The 12901-nt window shown below is 36.9% G+C and overlaps 1 protein-coding gene across 1 annotated transcript in view; it reads left to right on the top strand.

Moving 5' to 3' along the window:
- Positions 1–12901, top strand: part of WRN (Werner syndrome RecQ like helicase) — a 140105-nt gene that overhangs the window by 76089 nt on the left and 51115 nt on the right. Inside the window, exons 19-20 of the mRNA XM_023517018.1 lie at positions 4008–4182; positions 8958–9139. Of these exons, the coding sequence (XP_023372786.1) occupies positions 4008–4182; positions 8958–9139 (357 nt within the window). The remainder of the gene's footprint in view (positions 1–4007; positions 4183–8957; positions 9140–12901) is intronic.

The raw sequence follows: 12901 nt of genomic DNA, 5'->3' as shown, positions 1-12901 counted from the left end.
TCTTTCTGAAGGCAGAAATTAATTTTTCTCATATTTTCCATATCCAAAGCAGCTGCTATAGAGGCATAGGGTGCCTTGTTTTTAATCTATAATTCATAAATTATAACTGCTGTTTTTTGAACAAGACATATACGCTTAATAATTAACATAATCAAACATAAAATGAGTCTTCCATCTGAATTTTACCTAGTTCACTAATCACATGACTAACTTCATTCTTGGGAAGTTTAGACAAGGTCACCTATAGACATCTTGGAGCCTGTATCAGTGTTCAGGGGCTGTTTTAAGTGTTTTATCTAAGGGATCTAGTTTAATCCTCAGAACTGCTCAGTAAGCTACATTTTATCTTCACTTTACTGATGAAGAAACTATCGCTAGTACTTTTTTCTGTTGTTTAAAGGCGTTTATATATATATATGTATCCATGCTAAGAAGCTTTTCTAAGCCTTACTCCACGATCTGTTTGCTCAGTAAAAAAGGTTATAATTTTCTTGTTATGAAATGTGCTTTTAAGTCAGAATATATTAAAATAATGTTTCTCCTGTCAATATAAACATAAAACAAATCTAGGCAAATAGAGATTAAAGTGCATTATTAGTGTGTTCCTATTAAGAGGGGAATAAAAAGAAGAGATATCTATCCTAGGTTAAGGGAATCTTCTGATTATTCTTGAGGACGACCCTGAGGAATTAGTTTGTATGTGGGCTTTGTGCCTGGCTTCCTTGTCCTATACTGAGAATAAAACAAGAACATAAAGAATGTATTCAGAGTGTTCTGGCCCCTCTCCTGGTCTCTTTGAAGTGAGTACTTACTGCGTTTCTCTTCCCTTTCATCCAAGGGAGAAAGTCCTCTTGCAGGGTGTTGTCTCAGGCTGGCGTCTCTGCGTCAGATCGTGACCTGCTGCTCCTCTTTCATGCTGCTGCTCTGCGTGGGCCGCGAGCTCATTTCCCCTTGTAGTAGACCCCTCTTTTCAGGAGCAGTTTGCCACCTTCTTTCTGTTTTGTGGCGTTGTGTTCTCCTATTTTCTGACTCTGTCCTTCTCTTATGTCGTATGCAAATGTTTTCTTCTCACCGTTTTTCATGTTTCCTCTGCTAACTGAGTCTTGGTAACTTTTTCGCCCAGATTATTACAATCTCTCCTTACGGAACTCTGTCCTCCTCAGTGTCCTCCCTGCATTCTAGACACAGTTTTCAGTTTATTATCTGAAAACACATTACCAAATCTTGGAGTATGTTTCTGAAACTCTTTCCAGTGGAATAAAGGACTCCTTAGTCAAACGTTCAAGACCATCCAAGATTTTGATATTTTATATGAATTGGATTTTCTAAAAGCAGATCAAGAAAGGTTTTTACTCATTTTCAATCCTCCAAGAAGAGCTATGACAGCAGGGAACCACGGAGAGTCCAAATACTTTCTATAGATTTTTGGCAAATACAAACTTTCCTTTTAATGATAATAAGGTAGAGGGTAATTAAGGCTTTGGAATATTGTCTTTTATTTCCAATTTCTTCCCTTCCTTTAATTCTGCCATTTGTTTATCAGTATTCACATTTTTTTAATGCATAGAGATAGCATGTTTCTTAAACTAACCTTATTTTGTTTCTGTATTCATATATGTTTAAATTAGATAACAGCTTCTTTTATCTATCTAATTTAGTGTTTAGATCAGGGATCCTCAAACTTTGTAACCAGGGGCCAGTTCACTGTCCCTGAGACCATTGGAGGGCTGGGCTGCTGGCCCCAGGAGGAGTCAGCTGCTAAGCAGGACAGGCAGTGGTGGCAAAAACATCAGGTGGGCCAGATAAATGTCCTGGGCAGGCTGTGGGCCTTAGTTTGAGGACGCCTGGTTGAGATAAATGAGGATATTTAACCCCCTTTGGAAAATTGTTCTGAGGAAATTAACAGTTTTTAGAAACTCGACTTTATGATGACAGGAACGAATAAGAACATTGTAACAAATTTTATGCATACTCTTATGTAAATAATCACTTACATTTCTTACATAAGTTAAGACTAATTGTTAAAATAGTACATCTCATTCCCCAAAGTATTTATATCAGTAGTGTATAAGTTTTTATCAAGGTTCCAATAGATGCGTGTGATAGTGTAGATCCATGTAACTGACAAGTACTTTAGCCTTCCAATCCTATTCCTCATAGTCACTGTTGATATTTGAGCATTTGGCTAAAATACAGACTTATTTTCTCTATTACTTTGTAGACGTAATAACGACAAACTCCTAGATTTTGTTGCTGTTACGATTACACGGAAATAGTTAAATACTGTGTCTATTTCTTCTGCTATTTTCTCCTTTCATTTAAAGCAGGTGTTCTCAACCTGCCTAATGCTGCGGCCCTTTAATACAGTTCCTGTGGGTCGTGACCCACAGGTTGAGAACCACTGATTTAAAGTATCTTTTCTGTATTTCCATAAATTGTGCTTTCTTAAACTAGGGCCTTAACATAGAGAATATCTAACTTTTGATGAGCAGTTTTTTTGGTCTTTGAAAACATTTGCTTGGTTGCTTGTTTGTTTGTTTATTTTTGAGGCGCAGTCTCACTCTGTTACCCTGGGTAGAGTGCATCATTGAAAACGTGTTTTTAATAAGATTTGTGTATACTACAAAAAAGATTGTCTTTTTACCTCACTCCATTAAGTTACTTACTGTATACATTTTTGATATTGGGACCCATTTGGTTACTATCAAAAATTGCGTTGAGGGTATCATTCAGTAAGTCTCTTGCAGTGAAGTTGTTGCCCTTTTTTCTCTGGTTAAGTTTTCAGTGGCTTTTGCCACACTCCTTATTTATTAAAGGTTTTATAAACTCTGAGAGGCTGAAGCAGGTGGATTGCCTGAGCTCAGGAGTTGAAGACTAGCCTGAGCAAGAGTGAGACGGGGTATTTAGTATTTCTACTAAAAATAGAAAAATAGCTGGGCATTGTGGTGGGCACCTATAGTCTCAGCTACTTGAGCGGCTGAGGCAAGAGGATGGCTCACTTGAGGCCGAGAGTTTGAGGTTGCTGTGAGCTAGGCTGATGCCTTGGGTGACAGTGTGAAACTCTGTCTTAAAATAAACAAACAAGGAAATTAAAAAAAGGTTTTATAAACTTTCATAATGTTTACTTCTTAAAATATTTGCCTAATATTCCGTAGTATGAATGTACATAATGATGAATGTTTAGATTTTTTTTTACTACTATAGTTTATGGTGTATATGTAACTTAGAAGATATGGAAGTATCTTTGTAAACAGAATCCTAAAATTGGATTACAGTGTATATGCATTTAAAATTTATTTATTTATTGCATTTACAATTTAAAAAGAAAAATTTTTCCTAAATCTAAAATAGTAGTCTTTTATATTGATTGCTACCATAAGTGTATGCATTTACATAAATTTTGAATATTTTGAGGCATTAAACAAATGCTCCATGGAAATAGAATGTAGAAATTGTTAACACTTATAATAAATAAGCACAAGTTTCTACAGTAGACATTCTAATAGATACCACTTTCTGTATAAAAGCAAGTTTTCAGGATTATATGAAAGCTCTTTTTAGTAAACACATAGAAACTCATGTTTATAAGAGAATAAGAACAGTAACATTTTATGCATATTCTTATGTACATATTTATTTACTTCATGTAAAGTAAGACTAATTGTTAATCTAGTGCATTGTATTAAAGTATTTGTGTCAATAGTTTATAAGTTTTAATAAAGGTTTCAGCTAAACGAATAAACCTGTTTCTGGCTTTAGCTTTAATTTGAACCAAAACTGAGTCAAAATCGAATTTCTAGGGCTTACCACAATTCATTTCCACATTTGATTCTCCGTAATGGTTTAAATTTTCATGCATTGAAATATAGCATTATTTTTGATACGCTTTTTGCTTTTAGTCTTTTATTTAGAAATTACAAAGGAAAAATTAAATAAGATAAAACCCAGCTGGTCTGAAGCATATGTATAATATATGTGTTTGTTCTTTTGTTCTTCTTTTTCTTCAGTTCTGAGTGGGAATTTGAAGGTCCAACTATCATCTATTGCCATTCCAGAAAAATGACAGAACAAGTTACAGCTGAACTTAGGAAACTGAGTTTATCCTGTGGAACATACCATGCAGGCATGAGTATTAATGTGAGGAAGGAGGTTCATCACAGGTTCATGAGAGATGAAATTCAGGTGCGCGGTCGATCATCATTACTCTCTGTTCCCCGTGGTGAAAGTAGATAGTCCCCAAAAGTTGACTTACCAGGTCTTTATCGAATACTTTGTGTTGAGCGTGAAGCAGTCCCTCTGAGAGAGGGACTCAGTGGGTACTGTGGGAAATAAGGATGTGAATAAATTGCTACAGATTCGTATGAATGTCAGTCTGCACCTAGTGCCCAGAGGCATGGAGGGAGCACCAGCTCTGTCAGGGGTGGTCCGTGCAGGACAGTGTAATCAGGATAAAGTCTGGATATGTGAATAGAAGTTTGTCAAGTGTGTCAGGCCAGTGAGTAATGAGGGAAAAGGAATTGGTTGTAGAATTTCAGAAAGAAGGACTAGGGTATACAAAGGTACTTTGATTTGAGAATGTATACTGGGCATAAGAAGTTCTGATTGGTTGGGAATGGCTGGGGGGAAAGAGAGTGGGCAGCGGGAATGGCACAAAGCCATGATCTAGAAGCAGGAGGAACTATAAGAGACTCAGGAAAAACTTCGAATGGGTTAGTTGGCCAGACAGCTTTGAAACGTGCAAAGAGGCAGCCCTAGCTTGGTGTATGTCATATACCTCTAGTTTTTCCAGACTACTTTAACTATAGAATTTTAAATTTCCATGAAATTTTATTTAATAGTAAAACAGATTAAAGTATAATAATTCTGGTTGAAGTTGATGGGTGAGAAATGAGGGTCCAAGAGCCTCTAAATCTCTAAGACAGTCCTTACAGGTCTTTTATTATCTTTTGAGTGACACAGAATAGAGTTTGAAAACCGTCATGACGTGCTTCTCTGATTTTTTGAGCAAGATAATGGTACTATAGAAAAATTAGACTGCTAGCACTAAGTAGAATTGATTTGAAGGAGAGAAATTGTAGAAGGGAAGAATATGAATGATGTTACGGTGAACTACATCTGAGATTACAGTGATGATTGGACAGGTTCAGTGGATGTCACAGAAATATGTGGGAGGATTTAAATGAAAGAGAATTGAGTAGTTTTAAATCAACAGCTTTACACTGTCAAGATCATCCACACTCTGTTGCTACATAGAAGCCTGTGGAATAGCCCTTCTGTCAAGAGATGAACTTAATTTCAGTTCTGGCATTTTCTGTCCATAGGTCATCTGTTTCCTCTCTATCCAGCCCTCTCTATGACATCTAGTTATTACCTCCCCAAGCCAGTATTCCTATGTCTGTCTATAAAGTTCACTATGCATAGTCATGCTGTTATGCATATCTGCTTGAAAGCATCTAATCTTTCTCTTAACAAAGTTAGAAATGCCTGTCACAATTGTTTGAGAAATGTTTTCCTGATTGTTGAATGTTTATGTTTTTATTCTGTTATCTCAGTGGTTTGAAAATTGGCACATAAAATTTATTAGCTGCCACTACAGAACCTTGGCAGTTAATCTGCAGGCCCTGAACTGACCAATGGTTTCTTCTGTCTAGATGTCTTAGTAATTACTAATTTAGACTAAAACATCTCCCAGGGACATGAGAGAGTACAGACTTAGTCCGTGTTATGTTGCCACTGGAGACTATGTGGATGCCTCTAATCATCCTGCTAAAACACAGCTTCATGAAAACATTAATGTTTTGAAATATGGCTTAAAAAAAAACCTCACAGTGATCATTAACTATACCTAATTTCTAGAAGAGGATACAGAGGGTACCAAAAATATATATACTTTTTTTTTTTTTGGCAGTTTTTTTTTTGGGCCGGGGCTGGGTTTGAACCCACCACTTACAGCTTATGGGGACAGCGCCCTACTCCTTTGAGCCATAGGTGCCGCTCATATTTACATATTTTAAGAAAGGAAAACACTATTAAAATTGTAATACTCAATGTATACCAATAACAAAAGATGAACACAAGTCACATTTGACTTCTGCAATTATAAGAGGTGCTCAAATGTGACTTGTATTCATCTTGTGTTATCAGTGTAAATTTAGTAATATAATTTTAATACATTTTTTCCTGTCTTTCTTTTTTTTTTTTTTTTTAAACAGTCTCACTCTGTTGCCTTGGGTAGAGTGCCATGGTATCATAGTTCACAACAACCTCAAACTCTTGGGCTCAAGCAGTCCTCTTGCTTCAGCCTCCCAAATAGCTGGGACTGGAGGCACCTGTCATAATACCTGGATTTTTTTTTTTTTTTTGTCAAGACGCTCTTGCTCAGGCTGGTCTTGAACTCTAGAGCTCAGCAATCCACCTGCCTTGTGCTGCCCCCTCGCCCCGCTCAGTTCCCCCAAAAGGTGTGTGTCTCCATGCCCAGCCAATTCTTTCCCTTTCTGAAGATATGTATACATTTTTTGGGACCCTGTGTATGCATGTGTGTATATTTGGTGTTTATCATTCTATCTTGCCAACATGGTTTTTATCATGTGCTGCTATAGCTTCTTTTTCTGTGGCAAGATGTTTCAAATTTTGATCCACATTATGAAAATAAATCGATTGCGTGACCTTAGGCTGACATCAGCTGTTCTGTTTTATCTTAGATTTGGCCCAATATGCTCCTTCTTTGCCATTATAAATAATTCAGGAGCTTCACTTGTATTGATGGTTCTCACTTTCTCAAGATAAGGAAAATATATCTCACCATCTGTGTAGAATTGTCTGGGGCTCTTGGAATTGATTACTTGCCATTAAGTATTTATTGAGTGCCTACTGAATGCATAAATATACAGATTTCTAGACATTCACTCTTTCCTATCCCATTTGGATATAGATTTGCATTTGTAGTCTTGATTTTAGTCTAAACTTTTAGTTCTGTATCCTTTTGTATTTCATTTGCCTTCAAATTGCTTTGAATTCTTTCCTTTCATGGATGAAATGTGAGTTAATTACTTGATAAAATATCTGTCCCCTACCCCAAGACAGAGTCTCACTATGTTGCCCTGGGTAGAGTGCTGTGGCATCACAGCTCGCAGCAACCTCAAACTCTTGGGCACAAGTGATTCTCTTGCCTCAGCCTCAAGTAGCTGGGACTACAGGTGCCCGCCACAATACCCGGTTATTTTTTGTTGTTGTTGCAGTTTTTATTGTTGTTTTAGCTGGCCGGGGTTGTGTGCGAACCCTCCAGCCTTGGTGTATGTGGCCGGTGCCCTACCCACTGACATGGGCACTGCCTTGACAAAACATCTTTACACCTGTAAGTTACACCTTGATAAAATATATTTACACCTGTAAGTGATATTTTGAAAATCATATCTATAACATAGGTTAATGTCTTCTAAAACTAATGTGATGAAAATTAGAATTATTTTTGTGTTGCTTATTCTCTTAAATATAGCAAAATTGCCTAGTCTTACCAAAGCCTTTACTTAGTGTTATATTCATCCTTATATTTATTTCTTCTCACTTTTCTCATATTTAACTTGTTCAGCATTGTCTTCCTTCCCCCCCTTGCTCTCTTCCTTCTGTCCTTCCTTCTTTTTCTTTCCTTTCATACTCCTGGTCCATTGCAGTACATCGTTTTTTAAAAAATGGCGCTTTAATTTGTATCAGTCATACATGCAAATAGGTCTTCTGTACTTGAAATGAAAAGCATCAGGCCCTAGAGCTGTCCCACTTGTCTTCCCATGCCCAAGTCTTTAGCTGATTCTTCTGGTGTTTATCATTCTATCTTGCCATACTTTGCTTATTTATGTGTTTGCTATAGACATTATCTATTGACTGTCCTCTATAAAAGATGAAGGTTAGCTTCCTTTTACATCCCTTACTGCCCCTTATCTCACCCTGTTTGTGTGTGTTTGTTTTTTTTTTTTAATCTTTTTGTTAAAACAGAGACAGGGTTTCTCTTGCCCAGGCTACAGTACAGGGGTGTGATCATAGCTCATTGTAACCTCACATTCCTGCGTCAGCTTCCCAGGTAGCTGGGATTACAGGCGTGTGCTGAGATGTCTGGCTAAGTTTGTTTTTTTTTTTTCTTTAGAAATGGGATCTTGCTCTGTTGCCTAGGTTGATCTTGAACTCCTAGAATTCCTCCAGCCTTGGCCTTCCAAAGTGCTTGGATGAGCCATTGTGCCCAGCCTGTCCGTGCATTTCTAATTCCCTTCCCTCCCACTGTGTTTATATAATAATTTTGGTTAGATCAATGGACAGGATATATACAGTTACTATTTTGTAAATGCTTCTTATCTCTAAGCCATATTATACATTATGGTTGTTTTTCTTGTCTTTTTATTTTATTGTTAATATGTTTTGTTTAGTTTTCTGTGTATTTATCACTAATTCTTCTCTAAAATTTTCCATAGTCATTCAAATCTTTTGGCAGTCCATTCATACATGTTAGGCATTCCATAAGTTTTATCCTCTTAAAGATGTAGAGATAATGTCTCATTTTTATCATCTTTAATGAGAATCTTCCATGTTAGAATAATGTTAGAAAATATTAAGATACTCTGCAATCAGGTAAGGAAATCAGAAACTTCATAATAATATATAAGTTTTATTTAATATGATAAATATTTTAAGAGCCTCTTTTGTGTCTTGTATTCACAGGCGTTCAGAAAAACCACTTCATTTACAACTTTTTATAGAGTGAACTGAAGTCTCATTTTATAGTCACCAATCCTTAATCTAAATTGGGCAGATAATCTTTTAATGCACAAAGGATTGATTGAAATTATATTAAGTTCACTTTTATGCCAGGGACTTTAGTTAATGAAGAAATTATTTTACCAAAAGGTATTAATGTAAGGTTTTAGTTGTGTTAAAAATGTTGGTCAAACTGTGCTGTTATTTATTCTCAGTGTGTTATAGCTACCATAGCTTTTGGAATGGGCATTAATAAAGCTGACATTCGCAAAGTCATTCACTATGGTGCTCCTAAGGAAATGGAGTCATATTACCAGGAGATCGGCAGAGCTGGGCGTGATGGACTTGAAAGTTCTTGCCATTTACTCTGGGCGCCAGCAGACCTTGCCATAAATAGGTAAAAACATTTATTGCTTTTACCTTTGTAGATTTCTTCCTTTCTTTCCTTGTAATCTTGGGAAGTATTTGAGGCAAGGTCCAAAATTTCAAGTAATTTGTGAATACATTTAAAGTAAAAAAAAGAAAACGTCCCCCCCTCCCAACTAGAGGACTAAGAAGAACTTGCAGTAGGTGTTGCTGCGTGGAGGAGTTGACCCATTTCATCCATGCCTTGGTTAATGTGAGGAATTAACTAAAGCAGGATTATACTTTGGCATCTAACATAGACCCTATGGAATCCCTCCGTGCTACCGTATATCACTGAATAGTTGTTTACCCCTCTTCAGATCCTCTCAGGGTGTGGTAAGTCTTCCGCCACAGTACAGACACCATTGATTTTGTTATTGGTTCTTTCTTCCCATAGTACAGTGGTGATTATTCCAAAAGAGTTTATTTGCCCTTATTTGACCCTCATTTGTTTCTTTGGCTAGTTCCATGCCAGTTCTTTTGGCCTGTGTGTGAATGATCATGTTGTGCTACCCTGATAAGATGGCCCTGAAAATATATTTAGAATTCAGTACTTAAACACAGGAAAACCATTGTACTTAAGTCCTAGACAAGTAATTTTGTTGGTACTTAAGTTCTGTAAGGTTTATATTAGAAAAAAAACTTTTATCTTTCAAAAATTTAAGGACGCCATTTACCAACCTATGCTGTTATCCATAGGAAAGAATCTCCAGGAGAAAAACCTGTACCTGGGAGCTAGTGAGGTGCCAGTATGAAGCGTTTTCACACTGCACCTTCATTAGCTGAATAAATTGAGATCGTAAATGGACATATTACCCATTTTATTAAAATAGAGTATTTACCCAATACAGTTCTTGATTTTATTCCTCACTCAACAATGTTTATGAGTGGCCACTGTGTCCAAGGTCTATGCCGTGACTTGGGGTAGAGTGTTTAGTATGAGCAGACCTGGTAACCTGCTTTCACAGAACTCATCCTATAATGGGAACAGCAGAATCACTCAACTGTGGATACTTGGGGTTCGTTTTACTATTTTCTTTTTGTGTTTGAAAATGTCTGTAGTCAAAGGTCAGCAGTCCTTTTTAAGAAAAGGATCATGCAATATGTTTAAAATTACAACCAGGTTGAGTGTTGGAGGAAGTTGCATTGAGTAGTGAGACTATATGATGGTGTATGGTATTTACCAAGTTGAAAAGGTCAGGTAAGTCTTCCTTGGGGAAGTGATAGTTAAGTTGGGATCTGAGAGAAGAACGGGGACTAATTAGAAAGTTGCTTTAAATTTTAAACTTTGTTATAGGAGTAGTCAGTAGCTGTTGCTACTTAGTATAGAAGACAACAAAACCATCCTCATTTTGTGCAGAACAATTCTTGTTTTCCTTTTGATGCTAATGCCTGCTAAAGTTTTTGCGAAGTAATTTAAAATCATTGGGATAGAACATAGCTGTGCATGTTACTGTTAAATTTGGCCTACAGTAAAAATAAGTTGAATCTGACCATTTCTGATTTTGTGAATACGCCAAAGGGGCTGAAGATGTTAACAGCCTGAGTTTTATATTGTAGCCTTGTGGGTTTGTCAGTACGTGCAGTTCCTATTTATCTGGGTTTTAAAAGATATTTTACATGGCTTCTCATTAAAATTTAACAGGAAATAGTAGTGATTAGGAATCAAGTAATGGTACTAGAAAGCCCGTTCTTGAATAGTATAGAAAGCTCATTCTTTGAATCAATCATGGGGAAAATAAGAGTGTGGGGTTAATCAGGATAAAAAAAAATTGATCAAATATGGAGGGAGGATGGATGTGACTTCTAGAAAAAAACAGAAAGTCTACGAATAAATGAAATTGCTCATTCTGAAGTGAAGAGGTCACTGTTCACAAAAATTTTAGAGTCTATCCTATGCCCAGATTCTTTTATGTATTTCTTATTGCAAAAGCTATACCACATCTTTTTACTAAAAGTATAATTTGGGGGTGGCACCTGTGGCTCAAAGGAGTAGGGCGCCGGGCCCATATACCGGAGGTATTAGGTTCAAACCTGCCCCTGGCCAAAAATTGCCCCCAAAAAGTATAATTTGCAAAATAATCCCAATTCAATAAATCTTTCATGGACTCCAACTGATTTCCATTAATAGTACTGTTTTTATTCTGTCTACTATTGTACTGTATCTACTTTTATACTCCCAAAAGAAGAATAAATATTTATTTGATTTGCTGTTAGAGACATGTAAAGTTATTTTCTCAAATTTGTTACTGACATTGATGAGATGAGGTAAATTAGGTCTCACGTGAACCCAAATATAAAACAGGATCCAGTTCTGGGAGTGTGAGCTTTTGTTTTCCTTGTTCTTTCTATATGAGGAGGAGGAGGTGAACTAAACAGACAGGATTAAGCCACAGACTGATTTTTAGCCTTGAGGTAGGAAGAGTGAGATTACAGTGGTCCTTCACATCTGCACTTCTACTTTCTGTGGTGTCAGTTACTTAAAGTCAACTGCAGTGCATAAAAGTTACAGGGAAAATTCCAAGTTTTAAGTTGCCAGTGGTTCTCAAGCTGTCCTATCAGCCCTGGGCTGTGAATCATCCCTCTGTCTCATGTATCCACACTGTACAGGCCGCCTGTTTCTTGTAGCCCTCTTGGTTAGGTTACCAGACTGACCATTGAAGTATTGCAGTGTTCAAGTAGCCCTTGTTTTACTTAAGAATGGCCCCCAAACACAAGAGTACTCTACCTACCAAATTGAAATGTATCATACACGTATGTGTAGGGTTTGGTACTACCCATGGTTTCGGGCATCCCCTGGGGATCTTGGAACATACCCCTTGTGGATGGGGGGACTACCATATATGGTTAATTTAGGAATTAGAGTCCACAGTTGAAAGAGATTTTGGAGAAAGTTATATGGAAGAGTGTGGTGGTTGGTGGTGTCAAATGACAAGAATGTTTTTGGATAACAAATCATTTGTGTATTCATACTTTCCAGAAGTGCTCGATAATTGTACAGAGGTATTTTAATTTTGATCAGTCAGGAGGTTGAATAATCAAAATATTAGTGAGTGAAGTCCATCTTGATGAGGATTAGTATCTGAAACCTATTTAACCTGGACTTTTATTCATTCTTGGAAAGATTTGCAAAGCATTTTGGGATATTGTCATCATTTGATATTTGATGTTCATGGAGTTTCTTTGGAGAAAGCTAGAAATTAACAGAGTCAGGATGAGTTATAGCGGCACTGACTTTAAAAAAGGTGATATCCTGGCTTGGCGCCTATAGCACAGTGGTTACTCTGCCAGCCACATGCACTGAGGCTGGTGGGTTCAAACCCAGCCCAGGCCAGCTAAACACGACAATGACAACTGCAACAAGAAAATACTTGGGCGTTGTGGTGGGTGCCTGTAGTCCCAGCCACTGAGGCATGAGGCATGAGAATCGCTTAAGCCCAAGAGTTTGAGGTTGCTGGGAGCTGTGATGCCACAGCACTCTACCAAGAGTGATACAGTGAGACTCTGTCTCAAAAAGAAAAAAAAAAAAGGAATATCCCTTAATGTTATTAAACTATTTTAAATAAATCCAGTATTATGGCATAAAAAATCCGTTATAATTGATTGAAAAAGGAGCTTGATTTTGATATATGTTCCATAATACCTCATAATACCAAGAGAGTTTTGGAAGGCTAAGGGTTATGAGTCTTTTTCAGTGTTCCTTATGTTAATGCTTTTAGTTTTTCATAGAAAATTAAAGTAAAGAATCTTTTTA

This window comes from Otolemur garnettii, unplaced genomic scaffold (genome assembly GCF_000181295.1).
Source record: "Otolemur garnettii isolate 467f Iridium unplaced genomic scaffold, OtoGar3 scaffold00102, whole genome shotgun sequence".
In the NCBI taxonomy this organism is placed as follows: domain Eukaryota; kingdom Metazoa; phylum Chordata; class Mammalia; order Primates; family Galagidae; genus Otolemur; species Otolemur garnettii.
Note: the sequence above shows the minus strand (reverse complement) of the source record. Positions and strands in the feature narration are given on the sequence as shown.